Source organism: Schistosoma mansoni, chromosome W, assembly GCF_000237925.1.
Source record: "Schistosoma mansoni strain Puerto Rico chromosome W, complete genome".
In the NCBI taxonomy this organism is placed as follows: domain Eukaryota; kingdom Metazoa; phylum Platyhelminthes; class Trematoda; order Strigeidida; family Schistosomatidae; genus Schistosoma; species Schistosoma mansoni.
The window spans coordinates 59029998-59054774 of record NC_031502.1 but is presented as its reverse complement, the minus strand read 5'-3'; the positions used below and the strand labels follow the sequence as shown (position 1 = coordinate 59054774).

Sequence of the window (24777 nt, the reverse complement as noted above, 5' to 3'; positions counted from 1 at the left end):
AATTGACTCATGATTTCAACTATGAAAATACTAAATTCTCCACAAAACCCCCTCTGAAATATATTTATTATTAACTTTCTACTCAATGCTCAATTTATTTGAAACTATCTAGTTCAACCTTGGTATTGTTACCTTTAAACTCATTTTTTTATGAGTATAACATCAATTTTATTTATGGTTGTCAAGGCATCTTTAGTTTGAATAAACTTCAAAAAATAAAATGATAGAAATGACCTTCATTATTTTGGCAACAATTTGAAAAGATTTAAATAAACTTACCGTAATTGTATTCAAATGGTTCTCAGATAAATTTGGATTCTGATCATTTGTATTGATACTTTTTAGTTCTGTTGTTAAAGTATTCAGAAGATTTCTAATACTATTACATAATACTTGAAATTCTCTATTTTCCATAAATACAAGTTGAAGTTTAGATAAAACATCCTAAAGGAAATAGAAGATATTTAAATAATTTACAATGAAATGTTGATATAAGATTAGTTTAACAGATATACATAATGAACAGTGATTGACAATTGAAAGTAAGTAGAAATCTTCCATAAAGTGTGGAAATGCTTGAAAAAAAAACGGTGTACTAACACACTATGATATGATAAACATCTGAAAAAAGTAATCGTCAATAATTCTTTGTCACTTGTTATCAAACTTTAGACTGTTATGCAACGTTTGGTTGTTATCACAATTGATTGATCACTGGGTGGTGATCAATATCATGCGTCGGGGAGTATCAGTTCCCTCAAGATTACACGTACACCTTACTGACGAGTGCCAAGTAGCACGAAACCCGGGTCCAGGGTTTAATGTTGACCACCTCCAACCACCATCTTATCTCAACATAGTGCACGCAGTGTCGAGCCACCTAGACTAGTGACCACATTGCAACTTGATCGATTGCATTCGATCAGCACTAAGAAGAACTTGACACGCATGACATTGATCACTACCCAGTGATCAATCAATTGTGATTACATATCAGTCCTACAGGAGGTCGGTCGCGGCCAGGATAGCTCAGTGGTAACGTCTCTGACTGTGAAGCTGAGTGATACGGGATCGAATCCGTCAGGGAGCATCAGTTCCCTCACGATTACAGGTACACCTTGCTGACGAGTGCCAAGTAGCACGAAACCTGGGTTCAGGGTTTCCTGTTGACCACCTCCAATCACCATCTCATCTCGAAGTTTGGTTGTTCCATAACATATTCCCATTTTACTTGCCAACAGATTATTTTATAGAAACTACAAATTACTGTAAGAAACATTTCTTTTCATAATTAATCATGACATTTTTTACATAAATAATATAATACGTTTATTTTCTTATTGATCGTTGACAACTTTTTAAATCAAAATTTTTTGGAAACTATCACTTCGATGTAACAAATAATAATTATATTTTGATTGAGATCGTGGATTGATGAGTGTTAGACCACTGTTAATAACCTGGAAACACTGTACGGCCGTTTTGTACTAGTATGGGACCCTCAGAATTGAGCATCCATGGTCCCGCATGTGAGATCCGAACCCAAGACTTTCGGTCTCACGCGTGAACGCCTAACCTTTAGACCACTGAGCTGAATCCCACGTGCGAGATCCTGGATGCGTGTAAATGGTGTAAATGTGACTGTTTTACTATAAGTGAGTAAATTAATCATAAGTTTCAGGTTATGGATTAATTATTTTTGCCATTCGAAAAATCTACAAATATATACAATCTCTAAACATCAATATTCGGCATTTGACATGAAAATCTCCTCATGTAGTCTGGATATTTTTTTTTCTCTACGTAGTTGGTTAGCCGAATGTTAAAAACCTGTTGATAACTGAATTCAATTGTAGTGAACGAGAACGAAAGTGGGAACAATCGAATGTATTTGATTACAAAATTACTGAATTACTTAGTAACATCTGAGAACCATACATTAAATACTTCATTTCAAAAATATTAATCAATGATCACAGACTTCATTGTTCCTTTATTTCCATATCAATCACTCTCTGTTGTCATTCTCTTCTCTTTGATCTTCTTAAACTTTATCCGTCAGATATTTCACTTTCTATTGATGATACATACTACTTATATCTATTGACATAAGTAGCACACACCATAGAATGATTCATTAAAATATTTTTTCAATATTAAAAACTGTTATGTCTGAAGCGAGGGCGCGGATCGGCAAAGCAAGAGCAGCATACTTACAACTGAAAAACATCTGGAGCTCAAAACAATTGTCAACCAACACCAAGGTTAGAATTTTCAATACAAATGTCAAGACAGTTCTACTGTATGGGGCGGAGACGTGGAGAACTGCGAAAGCCATTATCCAGAAGATACAAGTGTTTATTAACAGCTGTCTACGCAAGATACTTCGGATCAGATGGCCAGACACTATCAGCAACAAGTTACTGTGGGAGACAACAAACCAGATTCCAGCAGAGGAACAAATCAGGAAGAAGCGCTGGAAGTGGATTGGGCACACCTTGAGGAAATCACCTAATTGCGTCACAAGACAAGCCCTCACATGGAATCCTGAAGGTCAAAGGAGAAGAGGAAGATCAAAGAACACATTACGCCGAGAAATTGAGACAGACACGAGAAGAATGAACAAGAACTGGATAGAACTAGAAAAGAAGGCTCAGGACAGAGTGGGTTTGAGAATGGTGGTCGGCGGCCTATGCTCCATTGCGAGTAACAGGCGTAAGTAAGTAATGTCCGAAGCGGTTTTGAATTCACTTAGTCAGCGAACGGAACAAAGACTTGTGACCAGAGACTAATAAGCTAGCTATTCTGACGCGTCCCCGACCTAGCTAACTAGAGTAAGAAGTTCAAGTTGGAAGTGAGGAAGATATATTCCGTAAGCAGTCAGAAGCACAAGCAATCACAATAGGAAGAAATCAAACGTATATATACAACATAAAATTGTCCTTGGGAAGCATTACAAAATAGCACACTAAAAGATACAACGGACCAATAGCATCTAAGATATTTCCAAGTGGGAAATACGACTCGAAAGTGAAAAGAGCTCTTTTGGCGTGAAAACAAAGAAATTCAAAATTTCAAAATAGGTTGTTTACCAAGTAAGTTCTGGGAATTTAACATCCCCAGCAAAAAACTTTTATCTCTCTTATCATTACTTACTTCACAACTTTTAATTAAATTATGATATTGCATTAATAATTGATTTAAAGAATTTCTAGCACCAGAATCATTAGTTGTTTGTTGAATTGATTCACATAAACTATTTAATTGAGTTAATTCAGATTTTTGTGACATTAATTCACTTTGAAATACCTGATGTTGAAAATATAAACAAAAATAACATTGATTAGTTTATATTATTAAATGTGGGTTTTGTTTCTGAAACATTTAAAAACGTTCTTTAAATCTACTTAAGGTAGATAGTTTGTGAAGATATTATTAATTATCAGTCAGTCATTCAGTCAGCTACAACGTAGGACCGACCTTTGCTGCTACCTTCACGTGGTGGTCGGGCTTACCTATCGTGATGAACGAATCGAGCTATACTGGATAGAACAATCGTTCCTCAGATGGAGTACGGAGCTGAAACGTGGAGAACTACTAACTGACTGTCTTGATGTTCGTATTGAAGATTCTCACTTTGAATTTAGTTGACAGTTGTTTTGATTTCCATATGTTCTTCAATCGTAGAAATGCTGCCCTTGCTTTGTCTATCATCGCTTTTACATCTACATCCGAACCTCCTTGTTTATCAACGATGTTTCCCAGGTACGTGAATTTTTCCACCTCTTCCTGAGTTTCACCATCAAGTGTGATTGGTTTGGTGTTTTCCCGTGTTGTATTTGAGAATCTTGCTTTTTCCTTTATGTATATTGAGACCTATTGACGCAGAGGCTGCTGCTACATTTGTTAACTTCATCTGTATTTGTTCGTGTGTATGAAATAGGAGGGTTAGGTCATCTGCGAATTCCAAATCATCTAATTGATTCTGAGAAATCCATTGTATTCCGTATTTCCCCTCAGATGTTGAATTCTTCATAATCTAGTCAATCACCAGAAGGAAAAGGAAAGGGGAGAGTAGACAGCGTTGTCTGACTCCAACAAATCTATACATGAATAAAGCAAATCATGAATAGAAACAGGAAAAAAAATTAAAAAAATAAAAATAATAATATCATTTTTTACTTGATAATTTTGTATAATTCCATCAATTGGATAATAAATATCAATAATCAATTGATTATTATTATTATCTTTGATATATTGATTTATTGATAAATCATTAATACCAATTATTGATTTTTGACTTAAATTTTTAATTTTTAATAAATTATTCATTAACCATTGTTTATAATAATTTAATTGATTATTTAATTGATTTAATTGATTAATTATTAATTGTATATTATTTTTATTATTAATAATATTTTTATATATAGATTGAATAGAATTTTGTATAAAATCAATATTATTGATTATTATTGTATAATTAATTTGTAATTCAATTAAATCATTTTCAAATTCATTAAATAAATTATTCATATTATTAATTAATATTATTGATTTATTATTAATATCATTCATAAAATTATTGATTTTATCAAATTTAATATGATATTGTTGTAATAAATGATTCATTAGAAATGATGATGACGAGGGGGATGATGAGGATGATGATGTAATTGGTTTTAATTCATTGGATTGTTTTAATGACAGATTTTGTTCTGTATTTATTAAATATTGTGTATTAGTTGTTGAATATTCAGGTTTCATAGATTCAGCTTTAGATGGTGGATAAGGTGATATTCTGATTGGACTCTATGAAAATTATAACCAAAAAAAAATTACATATGAAATGATGGAGAAGATTTATAGTTCAGGTGAATGATTTTGATGGAGATACAATTAAAATAAAGAAATAAACAATGATAGATTAAATAAAGGTCAACAAGAATCAATCAATATCAAGGTGTACAGGATAAGCTGTGAACTATATGTGGAGAAATTTAAACATTTCACTTCTATCTGGAGTTTGTGCTGATGATGTCGTTCAGAATAACGATGAAAGTTCCATGATCAAACTATCCAGCTCAGAAAATAAAACTACATCATAATATTCATTATTAGTTTGTTTGAATCTTCCCACGGATGTTTGTGATTACAATTGATCAGTCTCTTATTGGCCATATATGCATACTGTGAGTATTGCCTCGATATTACTTTAATACACAAACATTATAAGTATAGATGGATAGTGGCTAGCAGTGAAATCCAGGACACGCGTTTCGCCCTATTTGGGACTCATCATCTGGATCTACCTGTATTTCACAGTTGATGTTCACTCTAGGACTTGAACACAGTACCATTCGCTTCAAACGCTATCGCGTTATCTACTTAGATACTGTGTCCTGATATACGTTTATGAGGTTATTCAATGTTTAATAGCGACTATTTCATTGTCGATGTAACAACATTCAATACCAAGAAGGTTATCCAAAAGTAAGAGGATGAAATGTAAATTTGCCAATAGTTGTTATCAAAAATTGAAAAAAAAGAGAAACTCAGACATAAAGAAAACAAGATTTCACCTTTTTTTCAATTTATATTTAAATTCTAGCAAAATTGCAGACATGTCATTTTGTTTTAATAGAATCATTTAACAACAAAATTTATTATTTCATTTAATTATTTTGTTTTATTTGTATATGTAGATATTATAGATAAGCACTCAGTAGCTAAATGGAAAAAGCGATGACGTTTGAAGCGAACGGTACTGGGTTCGTGTCACACAGTGAACATCTGACAAGTCCCGAATAGGACGAAACGCGCGTCCTGTATTCCACTGCTAGCCACTATCCATCTTTGCTTATAATTCATTATTAGCTGTTTTTTTCAAAAAAAGAAAGGTTTTGTTTCATGTGGGGAAAAATATCGCCGTTCATACAGGTATGTAGTGGTATTCAATTTGAAAAATGTTCAAAATGACTGTAATTAAGAACTGAATGCATTAGATGCGTATTACATATTGCCTCAGTATCAACTTAATTCACAAGCATTATAAGCTAAGATGGATAGTGGCTAGCAGTGGAATCGAGGACACGCGTTTCGCCCTATTTGGGATTCTTCAGCTGGATATATCTGCATCTCAGAGTTGATGTTCACTCTGCAACTCGAACCCAGTATTGTTCGTTTCAAACGCCATCGTGTAATCCACTCAGCTACTGAGTACTGAGAGCCACTTGCTTGTGTAATGGGATAAAGTTTAAATTCACTTAGTATTGTTTGTTTGAATCTTCCGATTGAAGTTTAGGAATGTGATTAATCATATGCCAATAAGAGACTGATCGATTGCAATCCCAGAGTGAACATTAACTATAAGTTGCAGGTTCATCCAGCTGACCAGTCTCATCTCATTTCAAAATAAAAACTTACTTCATCATTTTTTATTTTATTTAATTGTTCATTTATTTCATTTATCCATTGTTTATTTGTTTTAATACATTCAAAAAATTCTTTTAATTTTGTTTTCACACGTTTTAAACATAAAATTATTTGTTCAATTGATAATTGATTTTCTTTCATTTCATTAATCATGATTGATAATTTTTTATCGATTGATTGATTGAATTCTAATTTATTATTATTATTAATATTAGTATTATTATTATTATTATTATTAGTATTATTAATTGTTAATAATAATGTTTGTTTATTGATTAATTCTTTATTTAATTCATTTAATTCATTCAATAATTGATTAATTTCAATATTGATTAAATTAAATTCATTTAATTCATTATTATTATTATTAATCAATAATTTTGATATTTTAATTTTTATTAAATTCAAATTTTCTTTCCATTTTTTAAACCAATCTTCATATGATAAATATTCTAATTCAATAGATTGTTTTAATTGATTTTGTTTTAATTGTTGTTGTTTAATGGTATTAATTAATTTAATGATATATTGATAGATTTCATTAGATCGTTTATATTGTTGATTGAATAAATTATTGATTATTGTATTGATTTCATTACTATTATTAGTGGTATTAGTAGTAGTAGTACTATTAGTAGTAGTAGTAGTATTAGTAGTGGTAGTATGTTGTTTTAATTGTTCTATCCATTCATGTATAGATTGTAAATAGGTTTTACCAATATCTAATTTTAATTGAATTTGATCTATTCTACCATTATCATTATCATTATTATTAGTAGTATAATTAGTTTCTTGTTTGATTTGATTAATAAATTGTAAACAATCTTTGATCCATATATCTAAATCTTTATTGGATTGTATTAATTGTATTAAATAAGTTGATTTAATTTGTATATTATTAATATCTTGATTAATATGATTCATTAAATTTTGATATATTGATTTCATATTTATACAATTTTGTTCAATAATATCAATACCATATATCATAGGATTATTGATTATTTGACGATTTGATTGTAAATCAATATTGATTTTTGAAAATGATTTATGAATATTGATTATTTGTCTAATTAATGTTAATAATTTTTCTGTAAGGATATTAATGGATGGATTATATTCCAGGACTAGTTTACGTAATTCAAGAAGCGTTTGTAATGATTTTTGATAGTGTGAATTAAGTTGTCCTAAACTAGCTGAATTATTATTTGATTCATTTTCTAATTCATGAATTGAACATTCCGTAATGGATTGATATAAAGAACTTTTATTGAATACTAAATTTCCTATGGTATAATTAGTTTTTGTTTGTTGATATTGTTTGTCTATATTTTCAAACCATTGTTCATAATTTATAATATCTGTAGTATGACTCTTTAGTTGATTATACAATTCATCAAGACCATGTGTATAATCTGTTATTTCAGATTTCAATGAATTCAATCGATCAAATAATAATGAATTCTCAAATGCCAATTTTAATTCACATTCTAAAGCTTGACTACTTATATCTTTTAGAGTAGTTTGTAATTTTTCTATAAAATTTAAATCATATTCTTTTAAATGACTAATTATTTGTTGCATCATTTTCATAATTAATTGACATATTTCACTTAATTTACAATGTGTATATTGTTCATCAAATTCAATTTTAAACTGATTGAATAACATTTTATACTTTATATGAGCTCCTTCAAAAGATTTATTAAACTCTTCGACCTTTTCTTTTAATTTTCTTAATTTCATTATATGATTTTGAATTTCTTCCGTTTTATCTTTTACGATAGTTAAACATGTATCATAACGTTTTTTAAAATTAGTTACATAATCTTTAGGTAATTTTAAATCAGTTTTATTATATAATACTTCATAAGGATCTAATACGTCATGTTTGAATCCTTCCAATTCAATCAATAATTCATTCAATTTTAATGTATCAGTTAATGTTTCATTGATCAATAAATCTTCTAATTTATTGATTTTTAATAATATTGAAATTTGTTTTAATTTATCAATACGTTGTTCATATTTATTTAACTGTTCATTAATAGTATTACCTTTTGAGATAAACTGATCTAAATTATTTTTATATTGTAATAAATTCGTTTTAATATAATTTAAACGTGATTTATTGATTTCTGTTATACGATGATTTAATTTATTGATTTCTAAATGATTACATAATTCATCATATTGATTAAATTTATTGATTAATGATTGTAATAATTTTTCACCATTAAAATATTGATTATTTAAATTTTGAAGATCATTTAAATAATTTTCAATATTTTTATCAATGATGGATATATTTAAAGAATCATAAAATTGAATAGGTTCAATTATAAGATTAGATATTTGTTGTTCAATATTCAATAAATCATTTTCATAATTATGTATCCATTCATTTATGGAATGATATAATTGATTGAATTGATATTCATTATCATATATCGATTTATATTGTGTAATAGTATTATTAATATTATTAGATAATAATGATAATGATTGATCCATTTGATTAATAAAATCATTAATCAATAAATCATCAATAAATTTTAATTGTATATTCGATTGAGGTTTATTATATAATTGGTTAGATTGTTGTTTAATTAATTGTAAATTATTTAATAAATTAAATAATTGTAATTGTTTTATTTGATCTAATTCATGAATTAATTTTAATTTTATTGATTTTTCATTATTGATTATATAATGAATATCGATGTTTTGATAATTTGATTTTTCATTATATAATTGTAATATATCATTATAATTGTTTTGTAGTTGTTTAATTTTATTTAATAAATTTTGATAATTTGATTGTATTATATTAAATTCATGAATAATATTTTGTAACCATTCAATGATACTACTTAATTCATTTAAAAAATCATTCCAATTAATCAATGATGAAGAATTTTTATTATTTAGATTATTGATTTCCATTATTAGTTTTGATAAATCAATAATTTTTTTAAATTTTGAATATTCATTCAAATCAATATCCATTTTATTGATTATTTCTTGTAGTTTTTGAAAATCATTTAAATAATCATTTAAATCAATCAAAAAATTATTGACTATTTGTTCAAATGTTAAATCATTTATTGATTTTATAGAAAATTGATTAATATTTTTGATAATTTGTATACGATATTGATTTAAATAATCTTTTATTTGATTTAAATTTTTTTGAATTAAATTAGAATTTATTTTTTGTTTTTCATAATTTTGTTTTAATTGATTTAAATGTTCATTAAATTTTTCAATTTTTATAGAAATTTGTGTATTTAATTCATTAATTTTATTACTTTGAACATTTGTTTTAATAAAATTATCATATATCGTTTTATATCGATTATTTAATTTTGAATATTGATCGGTTATGGATTGAATTTGTTGATCAAAATCAATATTATTGAATTGATTTATTGATTGTAATAAAATCAATAATTGATCAAATTCATTATTTATATCATTAAAATTATTTAAATAATTTAATTCAATATTATTAAATTGTTCATATTTTTTAATTGTTTCTTTAATATTATTCATTAATATCTCTTTTTTATTGATGAATTGTTTTAAATAATTTAATAAATAATGATTAATATTTATAAAAAATCGATTTTTTGTTTGTATATTTTGTATGAATTTATTAAAAGTTATTTCATATGGATTAATTTCATTATTTAATTGATTGATTAATTGATTTAATGATTGAATAAAAATGTCATTAGATTCATTTAATAATTTTAATTGAATATTATCATATTCAACTTGAATGGAATTAAATTTTGATTCAATTTCATTTGAATAAGTTATTATTTGATTTAAATGATTCATTAATTGTGATAAATCAATAAATTGATGATCAATATCATTTATTGATTTTTCAATAAATTGATTCAAATTTTTTTGTATTTTTGTTAAATGATTTGATTGTTTTAATGAATTATTTTTAATAATCAATAAAATTTTATTAAATTTTTCATTAATTTCATTATGTAATAATGAAAATTTAGATGATTCATTATGATTTAATAGGGATAATTCATTAGTTAATTCTATACCTAAATCATGACAAATTTGTTTAATTTCATTAAAATTAAATTGATAAAATTGATTTAATTCATTTAAATTTAAATTATTAACATTTAAATAGTTTGGTTCTTTTTGAATGATCATTGAAATTTGATTTAAATTTTGTTTTAAATAATTTTTTATATTATTGATTAATTGATTTAATTGTTTGAATTCATTTAAAATGATTTGAATAGTTTCATGATTTTGTTCAAGATTATGATGAAATTGATCATATTCTTGTTGTAGTTGATCTAGATCATTATTTGGTATAGGATTAATTGATTTAGTAAGATATTCTATATCATTTAATTGTTTAAGTAATTCAGATTGATTTGTACGAAGATCCTTAGATTTGAAAGAAAAAATAAATTAAAATCATAACAAGAAGTTATAAATATATAAAAGTAGAAGTAGATGTATAGATTATAATAATCAAAATTTATAATTATCAGAAGCGGTTTTTTGTAGAGATTTAGTATTTTCATAGTTGAAAGCGTAAGTTAATTGAACCTAGACCACAAGGGAAAACCTGGAAGCACTGGCGTCAATTGACTCTCCACAAAAACCCTTTCTGATAGTAATAATCATATGCTCACTAGTGACTGACTTCAAGAGATGGTTCCTGGAGTTCTAATGAGAAGCAGTGACCAGTGGAGTTCAAACCACGTCTGTTGTGAGATATCAACCCACTGAAGACAATTGGTGAACGGTTGCTCAATTTCGTGGATTGGTTGAAGTTAGACATTAACACCGTTGGATGCCGGCTCAGTGGTCTATCGGTTAGGGGCTCTGGCTCGTAACTGGTAGGTCCTGGGTTCGAATCTCGCGAGTGCGGAATCGTGGGTGCGCACTGCTGAGGAGTCCCATAATAGGACGAAACGGTCGTCCAGTGCTTCTAGGTTTCCGATGGTGGTCTAGCTTCAATTGACTCATGATTCCAACTATGAAAATACTAGATCTCCACAAAAAACCCCTTCTGATTATTTGTTATCTGATTTTATTTTTGTATCATTGATTTCTATTCCGGAATTTATTGAGTATAGGCTGTTTATAGTTGTATCAAATAAAGTATTATTTACCTTAAACTCAGGTCTCAGATATTTGGTCTCAAATAATGTATCTGATATAACTTGATCTCATTCTGTGTATACAGGGTGTTGATAGAGTATTCAGTCTAATGGTCGTGTAATCTTAGACACTAGTATTTTCGTATTATAGTGGTGAGTTAGGCTAGTTGTCTTGCTAATTTCAATGGTGAACTGCTCAAATGGACTCGACTTTTTTGTCCAAGAGACTGTTGATAATTATGGTTGATCTAATAACTTCATAAATCAATTTTCATTATACGATAAATTCATATGTAATTATAATCATAAGTTGCATCATTCACTTATATGAACTATTTCTCACAAGATATTGAAAGTCCTGGGTTAGATTTCCGCTTTCGAGGAGTCCTATACTAAGACAAAACGACTGTTCAGTCCTTCCACACTTTCAATAGTTGTCTAACTTCCATCAATTCATGATTTTAATTAAATTAAACAGCTTTTGCAATCCCGTAATGACAAACAAGTATCGTTTTCACGACATATAAATTGGTTATTAGATGAACTTACTTCGATTTGCTTTTTCATGTTCATATAAAACTCTTCTAATAACTGACTATCACTTTCCATGTTTACATAACTAACTGTCTGTGCTTCTAAGATTGAACTCCTTTGACTTTCAAAATTCTTAAGATTTAATTTAAATTTTTCTACAGCTTGTTGAAAAGCATGAATTGATTTAGTTTGTACATTTAAATTAGTAACCATTTTTTCCAAATTTTGTTTCAACGTTTTGATTTGACCTTTCAAATTGTCAATTCTTTGCAATGATGAAGAATCTTTCAATGATTGAGCTTCAGGATATAACTGTTCATCAATTTGTTGATCATGAGTATTTATATTACTAAGTAGTTGATTATAACGATCGGTCTCGGTCTGGATGTTCTGTAATAGTTCAGCAGTGGATTGAGAATTGTTTAAATGACTATGATCTTGATTCATCTTGTTTTCAAGATCATTCAACCATTTTTCCTCAGCTTCAATATGACTGATAAATTTAGACTGACGAGCGATTTTAGCTTCAATCTATTTAGATGAAATAAATGATTGTAAGAAATACTGTGAATGATCAGTAAGTCTAAGGCAGAATTGCAATAATATTATGATTAAAAGGTAACTCAAGTTGACTTCTATGTTATAAATCAGTAAGCCAGTCAAAATGAATGAGAACATGGTACAGATGTACTACGAATCGAGTTGTCAAATATATCACCTATACACAGCTAGATGACAATAATAAGTCAAAGTAATATTGTAGTAAACAGAACACGGGTGGGAACAATCGAATGTACTTAAGCAAAAATTACAGACTATCTCATTAAATTCTGATAACCATACAGTCAACAGTTAATTTGCAAAATAACAACCAATTGTCTCAATCTTCACTGTTTCTTCTGTAAATATCAGTCCATCTTCTCTAATTTCATTGTTTATGCATTTTTCTACCAATTGAGCTTCATTTCAGTTCTTTCCCTATCGGTCTTCTGCCAAAAGACATTCTATGTCTGACCATCGCCATATACCACTTATATGGATATAAGTAGACCACACTACAATATTACTATTTCTGATTGTAAAAAAATGGGCAAAATGTGATCTTGATTGGAAAAGAACGTAATGGATTTACTGGATAAAACATTGATTGTGTCATTTTATATGTCATCTGACTATTGATCGCAATGATTACGTACTCGTCCATCAGGGATTTGTACCTGTTGGGGATGTTAAATTGCCAGAACTTACTTGGTAAATGGGCTAATTTTGTAATTTTATTTTGAAAATTTGAATTTCTTTGTTTTCGCGTCAAAAGCGTTCTTTTCACCTTCGAGTCGAACTTCCCACTTGCAAAATATCTTAAATGCTGTTGGTCTGTTGTATCTTTTAGTGTGCTATTTTGTAATGCTGCCCAAGGATAATTTATCGCTGTATATATACGTTTGAGTTTTTTCCCTTACGATTGCTTGTACTCGTCTGCTTACGGAATATATTTCCCCTACTTCACCTTGGACTTCTTCCTCTAGTTAGCGGGGCCTGGGACAACGGATTATAATAGCCTATCGTGTCACTGTGTCATTGACCCTCGTTCGTTTACCGAGAAAAATCGAATTAGCATCAAGCATATCAGTACCTACTTATATTTTTCAGATCAATATTCAACTACTTCCATGTTCCTTTGTGATCAACCCTGACTTTCTTCCAATCTACTCTTAAACTAGGTAGTATTATGTGTTCAAATGAGTAGTGATAGAATGTTTGAGAAGTATATCCAAATCAACTTAGTCGTTAAATTTCAATAATGCTATGAGAAGACGAAGTTTATTAGAATTATGTGATATATTAGCGCAATACATTTCGAACAATCTGATCACACATATACTTGTTAAGACATTTTTATATGAAAATTAAAAGGTCAACTAGACAGGTTAAGGTAAGCCTTAACAAAGAAAATAAATAAAGTACACAAAAACAGTGTGATGACTACTCTGGATAATAAATCAGCACTACCAGGGTAAGTCAAGGGTAAGAACAAATTGTTTTTGAACACATAAATGGGGTTTCAATTTCTGTATAGCCAAAGCTTCAATAAATCTTAGTATACTTCCTTGAAGGCTATTGTTCAACACTACAAACGCTGACTTGATGTCAACCAGTTTCAACCAAATGTTTCGCAATGGAGGAAGATGTCTATTTATTCTATGATCTTATTTGACCATTGGGATTCATTTGGTTCTGCAGCCATTTAGGTATGTGTTCCGTAACCCTTAATTGCAGCATCATTGATATATTTCTTATCATGTCAGTGTCCACATTTATTATATCAGTAAACATTTAATTATGTTTAGAGATGTTGTATTCAATTTACAGGAAAAAAAAGATTATACAAGTAATACTCACCTCCTTTAGTTCTTTGTCATTCTCCCTAGAAATAATGTTTAATTCTGACTGAAAATTAGACAGTTCTCGACGTGTCAACATAATAATCACTGTAGTATCATAACATTCATCAGAGTCAAGAATATGTTGAATTTCCTCTTGACATTTTATCAAATGAGCTTCGCCTTCTTTATTGAGTATTGAAGCAAATTCTGTTAAACATTTATGTTTAGCTTCTAATTGATCTAATGAATCAGTATGATCTAAATCACTTTTGATTAGATCATTCAATTTGTCAGTATGTTCATTACAACATTTCTGTAACCATTTACGTGAAGATCCAATTTGTGATGAGAAAGAATTCAGTTTTCTTAATTGTCCTTCTGCTATATTGTAAATTTTCTATTAGAAAAAAAAGTAATTTAACATTTCTAAGAATTACAAATCTTATTTAAAATGTAGTGATTTCAAAAAAATTCATGTTTAGCAGCATATATCCTGAAGGGAAACGGAAAAGAAGACCAAAGAACATACTGTGTCGGGAATTGGAAGCAGACATGAAAAGGATTGCCCAGGACAGGGTTGAATGAAGAATGCTGGTCGGTAGCCTATGCTCCTCTACGACGAGTGGTAACAGACGTAAATAAGTAATATATATTGATGACTTAATAGACTAGTGATATGAATGAACACATTTTTCTTTATCAGAAGGGGCTTTTGAGGAGATCTAGTATTTTCATAGTTGAAATCATGAGTCAATTGAAGCTAGACCACCAAGGAAAACCTGGAAGCACTGGACTGCCGTTTCATCCTATTGTGGGACTCTTCAGCAGTTTGCATCCACGATCTCGCCTCGCGAGATTCGAACCCAGGACCTATCAGTCTCGTTCTAGTGAGAAGCAGTGATCAGTGGAGTTCAACCGGGTCTGTTGTGAGATATCAACTCACGACGAGACTGTAATTTATGGACGAGCCAATCAGAAGCGTTTGAGGGATTTCAAGGTCACGGCGCCTATTTCAGTATCTGATGCTCATGTACGATCGGTTCACAGAGAACTATAGAGAAGACTTGACAATTAAGCGGCTACAACAAATGAAACTACTAAGAAAATCCTGTATTTGTAATTGCGGGTATTAAATGACTTGTAGACCTTGTGCAGACTACAGTGATGTTGTCTTTCGATGTAATATATGTTGAAGGAAGACGTTCGCTAGAATAGGAACCTTTATCACTCGATCCAGATTGAGATTAAGGCATATTATAACAATTTCCGCGAACTGCATGATAAAAGTACCAGTAACATTGGCTGCAATAATCGTAGATTTCACTGAGGCTTCGGCTGTTCAGTGGTACGAGTATTGTAGGGACATATCCATGATAAAAATGATAAACTTACACAACCGGAGTGCACACAAACAATAATAAAGCTATGTGGTCGAGTCTGAGAGGGTTTTTGTGATCTTATCATGGCTCTAGAGACCAACTATTATGGAGCCATATGGATGAGTTCCTTTACCTTGTGCATTACGATTATGGAACCTTTAAACCTTTTTCTAACCTTGACAAGTTTTTGGACCATATAAAAGAAGTGTATCCACTTTAATTCTTTGGTTTTGTATAATATATTTTTACTCTATGCTGACTGTTTACTGATTGGATAGGATTCATCAAGGTCACTTGAGATTCGCTCAAAGGTCGTCCATAAATTATAGTCTCGCCCAACTCACTGAACACAATGGTGAACGGTTGCTCAATTTCACGGATCGGTTGGTGTTAGATATTAACACCGTTGGATGCCGGCACAGTGGTCTGGTTGTTAGGTGCTCGCGCACGAGACTGATAGGCCCTGGGTTCGAATCTTGTGAGGCGGGATTGTGGATGTGCGCTGATGAGGAGTCCCATAATAGGACAAAATGGCCGTCCAGTGCTTCCAGGTTTTCCATGGTGGTCTAACTTCAATCGACTCATGATTTCAACTATAAAATTACATTTTTCTTTATTATGTTTATTTAACTTCTAACATTCCATTATCAGTTAAGAAGATAATAATTAAGATAAGTCGTTACTGAATTTTTAAAAATTAACCAATTTTCATAATGAACAATAAAAGCTTCATATTAATCTATAGGTGATTTGAACTATGGATATTTCATTTGAATTCCTAAAGGAAGTATGAAACCTTTGTACAGATAGATAGATGTAGTAAAATATGATGACGAGATTATTTATTCTTGTTCCTTTTAAACATTATAATAGTACTGTATAAGGATTGAAAAAGCGATATGCATAGTAACATTTACTTATTTTAAAGACAGTCATGTTTTTCTGAACTCTTATATTCAAGAATACAGTTTAATACAGAATAATAAGAAAATGATGACAGTTTGACAATGTACTAATGAGTAACAGACGTGTACAACTATACAAAACTTGTTCTTCATCCACTTCTTTATAAGTTTGAACTGTGTGGTAAATCCGACATGACTTCACGATAGTCATAGAACATAACACCAAATAAACTAGTCCATTGAATTTTAGTTCAATCATAATCAGTCGACTCTAGACAAATATCAGAATTATATTACTCAGGTACGTCTATCTGATGTGACTAAATACTCTTTTTATCACATTGATTTAAAGTAACTGAAATGACTAAGATAACTGTGATCTGATTTGGAATACCTTTTAAACAATGATTACATGACTCATTTGACAAGTTCATATTTATATGCCAAACTTTGAGCAGCACGGATTCCTTAGAATCATCTGTTAAACTCCCAGCTATTTTGATTCATTTCTCGAAGTTACTAGAAACCATACTCTCTGTTTGCCGCTGGTTATCAATCCTGAATGTTTGCTGAAATTGTGTGCCTAAATGACATTTTCAATGAGCTATCTCCATAGCTTTTTGTGTTCCGAAAAATGATATAATCACTAAGGATTTGCAGATGTCATAGTGCACTTTTTATACGTTTGAGACTCCTAAGCTTCAATCAACTACCATCCAGCACAACATAGATGATAGGAGTCAAGTCCCTGGGATCAATAACAGGTATGTGTACACTAAAGCCTGACTTCAAGATGTATTTCTTCTGTTTCATTCAGAAAAGAATGATTTTTTTATGGAAAATTGTTGGGAATAAGGCAGTTATTTGCCAGTAAAATTGGACGTATTGCTTTCAAGTTTGTATGATATACCACTAAATTATAATGTCACGAAGATTTTTATGAATAGACAAGCTCATCTCAGATTGTCAAACGTTTAAAACAAAACTGTTAGATGCAATTGGTTAATTGTGCTGAAAACTCAACTCAACGAATCAAATGGCTGACTAAATTACAAATAATTTTTTTGGACATTTAGTTATAGCAATACACTGTTGTTTCTCTGATCTCAGACGTTGGTTATTATAAGTGAATTGTAAGTTGTTAAGTAAATAATTTGACGGTACTTCTATTACAACTACTGAGAGCAGCACATTTGATATCTATTAGAGATTTCATTAGCATCTACAATGTACAAATTAATAACAGCTTTGGATTATGGTATACAGATTTTAGAATTTTTTTCGCTTAGAGAGCATAAGGTTAAAGGTTCATGTTAGTTTTTTAATGGACCCGGGAAATAACTGAAGATTTATCCAAAAAATCATATACGGTACTTCGATAATGTAATGTGAAAACGAAGGTTATTAGTATTACGTAACATAATTGTGCAATACATTTCGAACAATCTGGTCATGCATATACTTGTCATATAAAAATGTCTTTCAGTAACAAGCTACTGTGGGAGAGAACAAACCAAATTCCATCCAGTGGAGGAAGAAATCAGGAAGAAGTGATGGAAGTGGATTGAACACACTTTGAGGAAATCACCCAACTGTCTCACAAGACAAACCCTCACATGGAATCCTCAAGGCCAAAGGAGAAGAGGAAGACTAAAGAACACATTGAGACAGACATGAGAAGAATGGTCAAAAATTGGATAGATCTAGAAAAGAGGGCCCAGGACGTAGTGGGTTGGAGAATGCTGGTCGGTGGCCTATGTTCGAGTGGGAGTAACAGGCGTAAGTAAGTAAGTAATAAAAATGTCTTAATTATATATATGATCAGATTGTTCGACATGTATTACACAATCATGTTACATAATTCTGATAACCTTCGTCTTCTTATTGCCTTATCAAAATTTATAAGAGGGACTAAGTGTTTTAAACATATACATTATATTAATAGGATTGTTTAAATCTATCTCTTTCAAAATCTATACTACTGATATTATTATTATTATTATTATTATTGAGATACAATATCTTCCCCCACCATATAACTTGGTTTTTTCTTGACAAAACTCATTGAAATAAAAAAGTAACCAGGGATATTCTAATGAACCATTCAGTAAATAATGGTTACAATATTATTAGTGAAAATGTATCTTCAAGATGAAAGCTAACCAAAGACAACCAGTTATTAGACTATTTCAATAAATCAAAATTTATGAAAATAAAGATTCAAATAGAGAATGTCAAACATAAATATTTTTTTTCAATGTAATCCTTTTTGTTCATCAGAATTATACCTCCTCCTTTGTCAGGTTTGATTATGATCAAGGTTTCCTTATTTCTTAGTCTCGTTAAAGAGTCTCGGTGCTGCTTGGTTAGTAGGTGATTTGTGGTACTCTTACTATTCTTGTATTGTTGACTGCTAACAACCAAAGTAGTCTTAAACCTAGCTAGGTTCTCTAATGAGGTAGAAATCAAGGAGGAGGTATAGTTCTGATGAACAAAAATGGATTACATTGAAAAAATGGAACACAATGCATAGTGATCCTAGCAAATTTCAAAAAGTTACCAGTCATTATGATATCAATAAAAAAAAAAGTAGAATACCAATCGATAAATATTTTTGTATACAAAAATGTTCAAAATTTAATTAGTAACTAAATTTAAAGAAAGAAAAAAGCACACACAATAAGAATCACCTTACTTTAGTATCAGTTTTTAAATGTTCCATTCTTTTGCACATTACTCCTACCAAATCAGAGAGTGGTGATCCAGTTACAAAAACTGAATCAACATCATCTTGTTCAGGATGTAGATTATATTTTTCGGAATATTTTTTGATGCTTTCAAGTAAATTCTATAAAAAAGAAAATTTATTTTTAAAAAAGCAAATATATAGATTGTGAATATTAGTGATATCCAGAACAAAAATGGGCTACATCAACTCAATCCTCCTGTTAATCACATATGTCTACAAAGGCTGATTAAAATTTAGTATATATGATCAACAATGGGATATGCTACAAATCTATCCACAGAAGATACTTGATGTCTATTGGTCAAATACTATCAGCAACAGTCTACTGTGAGAGAGAACAACCGGTCCTATCGTCAGAAAATGATGCGCAACGTGAAATTCTTTGGGATGACATTTATATAACATGTTCAAGCCATCGAAGTCGGTGTTTCAAGATAATGACATCAGTTCAATTATCATCGCTTCAATTGACTCATGATTTCAACTATATAAAAGTACTAAAATCTCCACAAACCTCCATTCTGATAATTATGACAATAATTAAAAAAATGTTCCAATAATAAATTACCAACAGATTATAATGACATTAACATACTTTACAATCATCTACCCATTGTTGATGAGATTTTAATTGTTCTGTTATACTATCTACTTTATCATATGATACTATTGATGGTCCAGTTGATAAAACGGTTAAACGTCTTTCTTGATTTATTAACCATTGATCTGTTTGTTTTGTTTTTTCTTCAATTTCATTTATATTTTTTAATGATTTATTTAATTGAATATCTAATTGTTTCATTTCATGATCAATTACTGTACATTGTTCATTTATATCATTTTTCTAAATAAATAAATGATGGAAAAAACATAGATTTATGATTATATGTAGGAAAAGCAAACATTTACTCTGAAGAGGTGGCTTATATTAAATGACGAAACGTCAGAAATACACTTTTTCTGCTAATTCGGATATTGAAGCTAGACCACCATGAAAAACCTGGAAGAGTTGGACGGCCGTTTCGTCCTAGTGTGGGACTCCTCAGCAGTGCACATCCACGATCCCGCCTTGCAAGCGAGATCCGAACCCGGGACCAATCAGTCTCGCGCCTGATCACTAGACCACTGAACTGGCCGGCATCCAACGGTGCTCATGTCTAACTTCAATCAATCCATTCAATGCTTCCAGGTTTTCCATGGTGGTCTAGTTTCAATCTCCCACAAAACGCTCTTTCTGATATATATTTATTATTAACTTTCTATCTAATGTTCAATTTATTTGAAATTATCAAATCCAACGTTGACATTGATATTTATAAATGGTTAACACCATAGTAAATTATACTACATTAATCAAAACCTTCAGTATATAGAACAATTTAAAGCGCTACATATTACCACAAGTTCACTAAGAGTACAACAAAATGAAGCAATACGGTTTTAAACCTATTCTCTATAAAAATTCAAGCAATTTTCTTTTATACCATAAGGCATAAATATTCTTGGATTGACTTCTTACACGGTTGTAGTTCTTCACTTCATACACGGTTCCAAACCAATATAGATTGTTTTGATTTTTTTTCTAAACACTATAAGTAATCATGCATCAATAATATTTTAATAAGTGTAAATATAACTCCATCTGTAGCTCTTCCAGGGGCTACTGCCGGTCCCAATCCAGGGTAAAAGAGAGGGGTTGAGCATGGGGTTAGTGACCTCATTCCGTAGAAAATTAACTCGCTAATAAAACGCTAACCAGAAAAAATTATTGAAACCATTGAAACTCTGCCCTGGGAGTTGAAGGAATAATTATGACGTCTCATGATGAAAGCCGAGTTCTTTCGGAAGTCATGAGGTCGATGCACCTTCTAACAACCAGAGCAACCATTTATCAAGGTACTCCGAGAAATGGAGACACATATGAGAAGAATGAATAAAAATTGGATAGAACTAGAAAGGAAGGTCCAGGACGGAGTAGGTTGGAGGATGCTGGTCGGCGGCATATGCTCCATTAGGAGTAACAGGCGTAAGTAAGTAAGTAAGTAAGTAAGTAAGTGTAAACAGATGTTTTCCAGTATATTTGAAATGATTTCTGTAGAAATAAGAATGGGCAATCCTAATTGATGCATTGCGAAGGTCTCATTAACGAGAATATTCATTTTAGCAAGTCTCTTTATAGTGATATACCAAGCAAAACCAAACAGATTATACGATATCTAAAGACCACACAAAAAGTAAGATGCGACTGTAATTCAAATTTTGAAAAAACAAGAATTATTGATGTAACTATTATCACAGTTAATATGGCTTTATCTAAATAAGCCTTGCTACTAATAGATATACTTCAATTGTGGATAATCTTATTATCTGATCTTCGACAAAACAACTTTCTGTATGGACGTTGCCTTCATCTTTTCTTGAATTGGTTCCTCAAGTATTAGTAGCTTATTGTAAAGGGGGATAAAAAAGAACTACATAGTAATATATCACTTTTAAATTTCTAGTAAAATCAATATGGAGACAGGTAGGCTAACGAATTATTGTAAACCACAATTTTCATATAGTTTGAGATTGTAAATACGAATTAACTATTTGTTCATTAGTGGTCAGTATGAAGAAACATGTTCCAGTTTTATTTTTCTGTGGTCATTCACCTTACCTTAGTATGGACGTAGTGGGTTTGAGAATTCTGTTCGGCGGCCTATGCTCCATTGGGAGTAACAGGAGTAAGTAAGTAATATCATATAAAAAATGTAATAGATAGTTTTCAATTTGATTTACATATCTCTTGTCTTCTTACTCAATGTGAGTGGTATATTAGATAAACTAATTTGATATTACCAATGGTAACAATATATATAGTCTGGTTTTAGTAAAGTTGAACTACATGCCCTGGTTACCAATTTTTTTTTAATCTTTTTATGAATGTACTTTAAAATAATGAGAAAAATTAGTGGACAACGTTTGAATATTTTAACGGAAGGGCGTTTTTCCTACTTATTTCCTTCTAAATGAAAATGATTCATTTAATAGAATTTACATTTGTATAATTGAAATATAGAATGTTTAATATTAATAATTGTACTTGAAAAATTATAACAGTGAATAGTAAACAACGTCTAAATCTTGTCTCTTGTCATAAATATGTATTGACTCATGATTTTAACTATAGAATTACAAAAAATCTCCACAAAAACCCCTTTCTGATAATACTAAACATATGCTCACTAGTGACTGGCTCCAAGAGGTATTTCCTGGAGTTCCAGTGAGAAGTAGTGGCCAGTGGAGTTCAACTGAGTCTGTTGTGAGAAAGCAACTCACTAAAAACAATGGTGGACGGTTGCTCAATTTCGTGAATTAGTTGAAGTTAGACATTAACACCTTCGAATGCAGGTTCCGTGGTCTAGGCGTTCAGCGTTCACGCGTAAGACCGATAGGTTCCGAGTTCGAACCTCGCGAGGCGGGGTCGTGGATGTGCACAACTGAGAAACCTCACACTAGGACGAAACGAACGTCCAGTGCTTCCAGGTTTCCCATAGTGGTCTAGCTTTCATTGACTCATGAATTCAACCATAAAATTACTAAAATCTCCATAAAACCCCCCTTCTAAAAATATGCATTTGTTTTACCCATGTTAATATTATGTTTGTGACAATATTCAATACGTTTATTCAATACCTATGAAAAGATATTATAGACTGTAATTGTAAGAGAATAGAATTAAGATGATCATCAAGTTTAAATGACTTCGAAAAGTATATCTAGGAGCTCTAGTGAGAAGCAGTGACCAGTGGAGTTCAAAACCACGTCTGTTGTGAGATAGGAACTCACTGAAGACAATTGGTGAATGGTTGCTCAACTTCGTGGATCAGTTGAAGTTAGACAATAACACCGTTGGATGCCAGCTCAGTGGTCTATCGGTTAAGGGCTTCGGCTTGAGACTGGTAGGTCCTGGGTTCGAATCTCGCGAGAGCGGGTTCGTGGATGTGCACTGCTGAGGAGTCCCATAATAGGACGAAACGGCCGTCCAGTGTTTCCAAGCTTTCCATGGTGGTCTAGCTCCAATTGACTCATGCTTTCTACTATGAAAAATACTAAATCTCCACAAAACCCCTTCTGATAATTAATTTAGATGACCGATTGTAGTTTCTTTTCATGAATATATGTATGTTTTAAGTTTAAATTCTTGATTTTGGTAAATTAAATAGTAGTCATAATCATATTTGAAATGATACAGGTATTAAGGATAATCATTTGATTTCATGAAGGTATGAGCTACTGATTTTGACAGAGATAAGTAGTATATATCATCAATGGAAAGTGGAATGTTTGGACGTAGAAGGTTAAGAAGATCGAATAAACTAAGCATTGGGTAGATTGTCATAAATAAATTTATTTATTTACTGTATGGTTCTCAGATTTCACTAAGACGTTCTGTAATTTGTTTTTAAGTACATTCTAATGTACCCAGTTGTGTTCCGTTAACTACAGCATCACAAACTGATGACAGTTAACAAAAATAACTTGATGGATACCCGTAACAGTAATTCGTGATTAGTTAGTGAAGGAAAATAAATATATACAGGTTAAGTGAATAAAAGAGATAGTTTTAAGACTTTATGATGCCCCTGAATGCCCTGGTACGGCCGAGATTGAGGAGAGTCCGCTCTCCCTCTCGAAATGCTCTCACATGGCCACGCGAATATATAGCCTCTGCCAGGGAAGTCCTACTCACTGCCTTCTCGTGGTGGGGTGTTGTTCACGAAAGTGAGAGGACGAAAAGCGAATATCCGGGGCTTTAACTGAGTTGGTGGACACGCAAAGTTCACCTAGGGGAGTTGGAAAACCCTGATTCCAAACCAATGATGTACATGGGCTGGCTCCAATATCCTGAGGGAACAAATGGCATATGAATCAATCGTTGGTCACCGGCTACCATGGGACTGCATCTCCTTACGATGCTCCACTGTCTTGTGGATCAGATATTTAGGTCAAAGGTTCCGGGTGTGACCCTCTATGAAAACCACCTGTTTCGATTTGGGCACCTGGGCAGTATCACAGCCCTCACTCAAATCAAACGAGATTTGTGTGGCGCATATGTACCTGGTGCCTCTTTGTACCAATAATTATGTGTTCAAATAAATAAATAATATCAATCTGTTGAACGATTGTAATAAACTATTGTTTAGGTTCTAAATCTAGTTCTTTTTATTATCTGTTGAATATTGTGCATAC

The 24777-nt window shown here is 31.0% G+C and overlaps 2 protein-coding genes across 2 annotated transcripts in view; both read right to left on the bottom strand.

Moving 5' to 3' along the window:
• Smp_163730 (putative rhoptry protein) overlaps window positions 1-3291 on the bottom strand; it is a gene marked incomplete at both ends in the record, with an annotated part of 82384 nt that extends 79093 nt beyond the window's left edge. The window contains 2 exons of the mRNA XM_018790328.1: window positions 280-444; window positions 3157-3291. Of these exons, the coding sequence (XP_018655683.1) occupies window positions 280-444; window positions 3157-3291 (300 nt within the window). The remainder of the gene's footprint in view (window positions 1-279; window positions 445-3156) is intronic.
• Window positions 3292-3295: 4 nt separating this feature from the next.
• The window catches only part of Smp_163740 (spectrin-like nuclear envelope protein), a gene marked incomplete at both ends in the record, with an annotated part of 103058 nt that continues 81576 nt past the window's right edge, over window positions 3296-24777 (bottom strand). The window contains 4 exons of the mRNA XM_018790327.1: window positions 3296-3309; window positions 7260-8402; window positions 12137-12656; window positions 14526-14906. Coding sequence (XP_018655682.1) covers window positions 3296-3309; window positions 7260-8402; window positions 12137-12656; window positions 14526-14906 — 2058 coding nt within the window. The remainder of the gene's footprint in view (window positions 3310-7259; window positions 8403-12136; window positions 12657-14525; window positions 14907-24777) is intronic.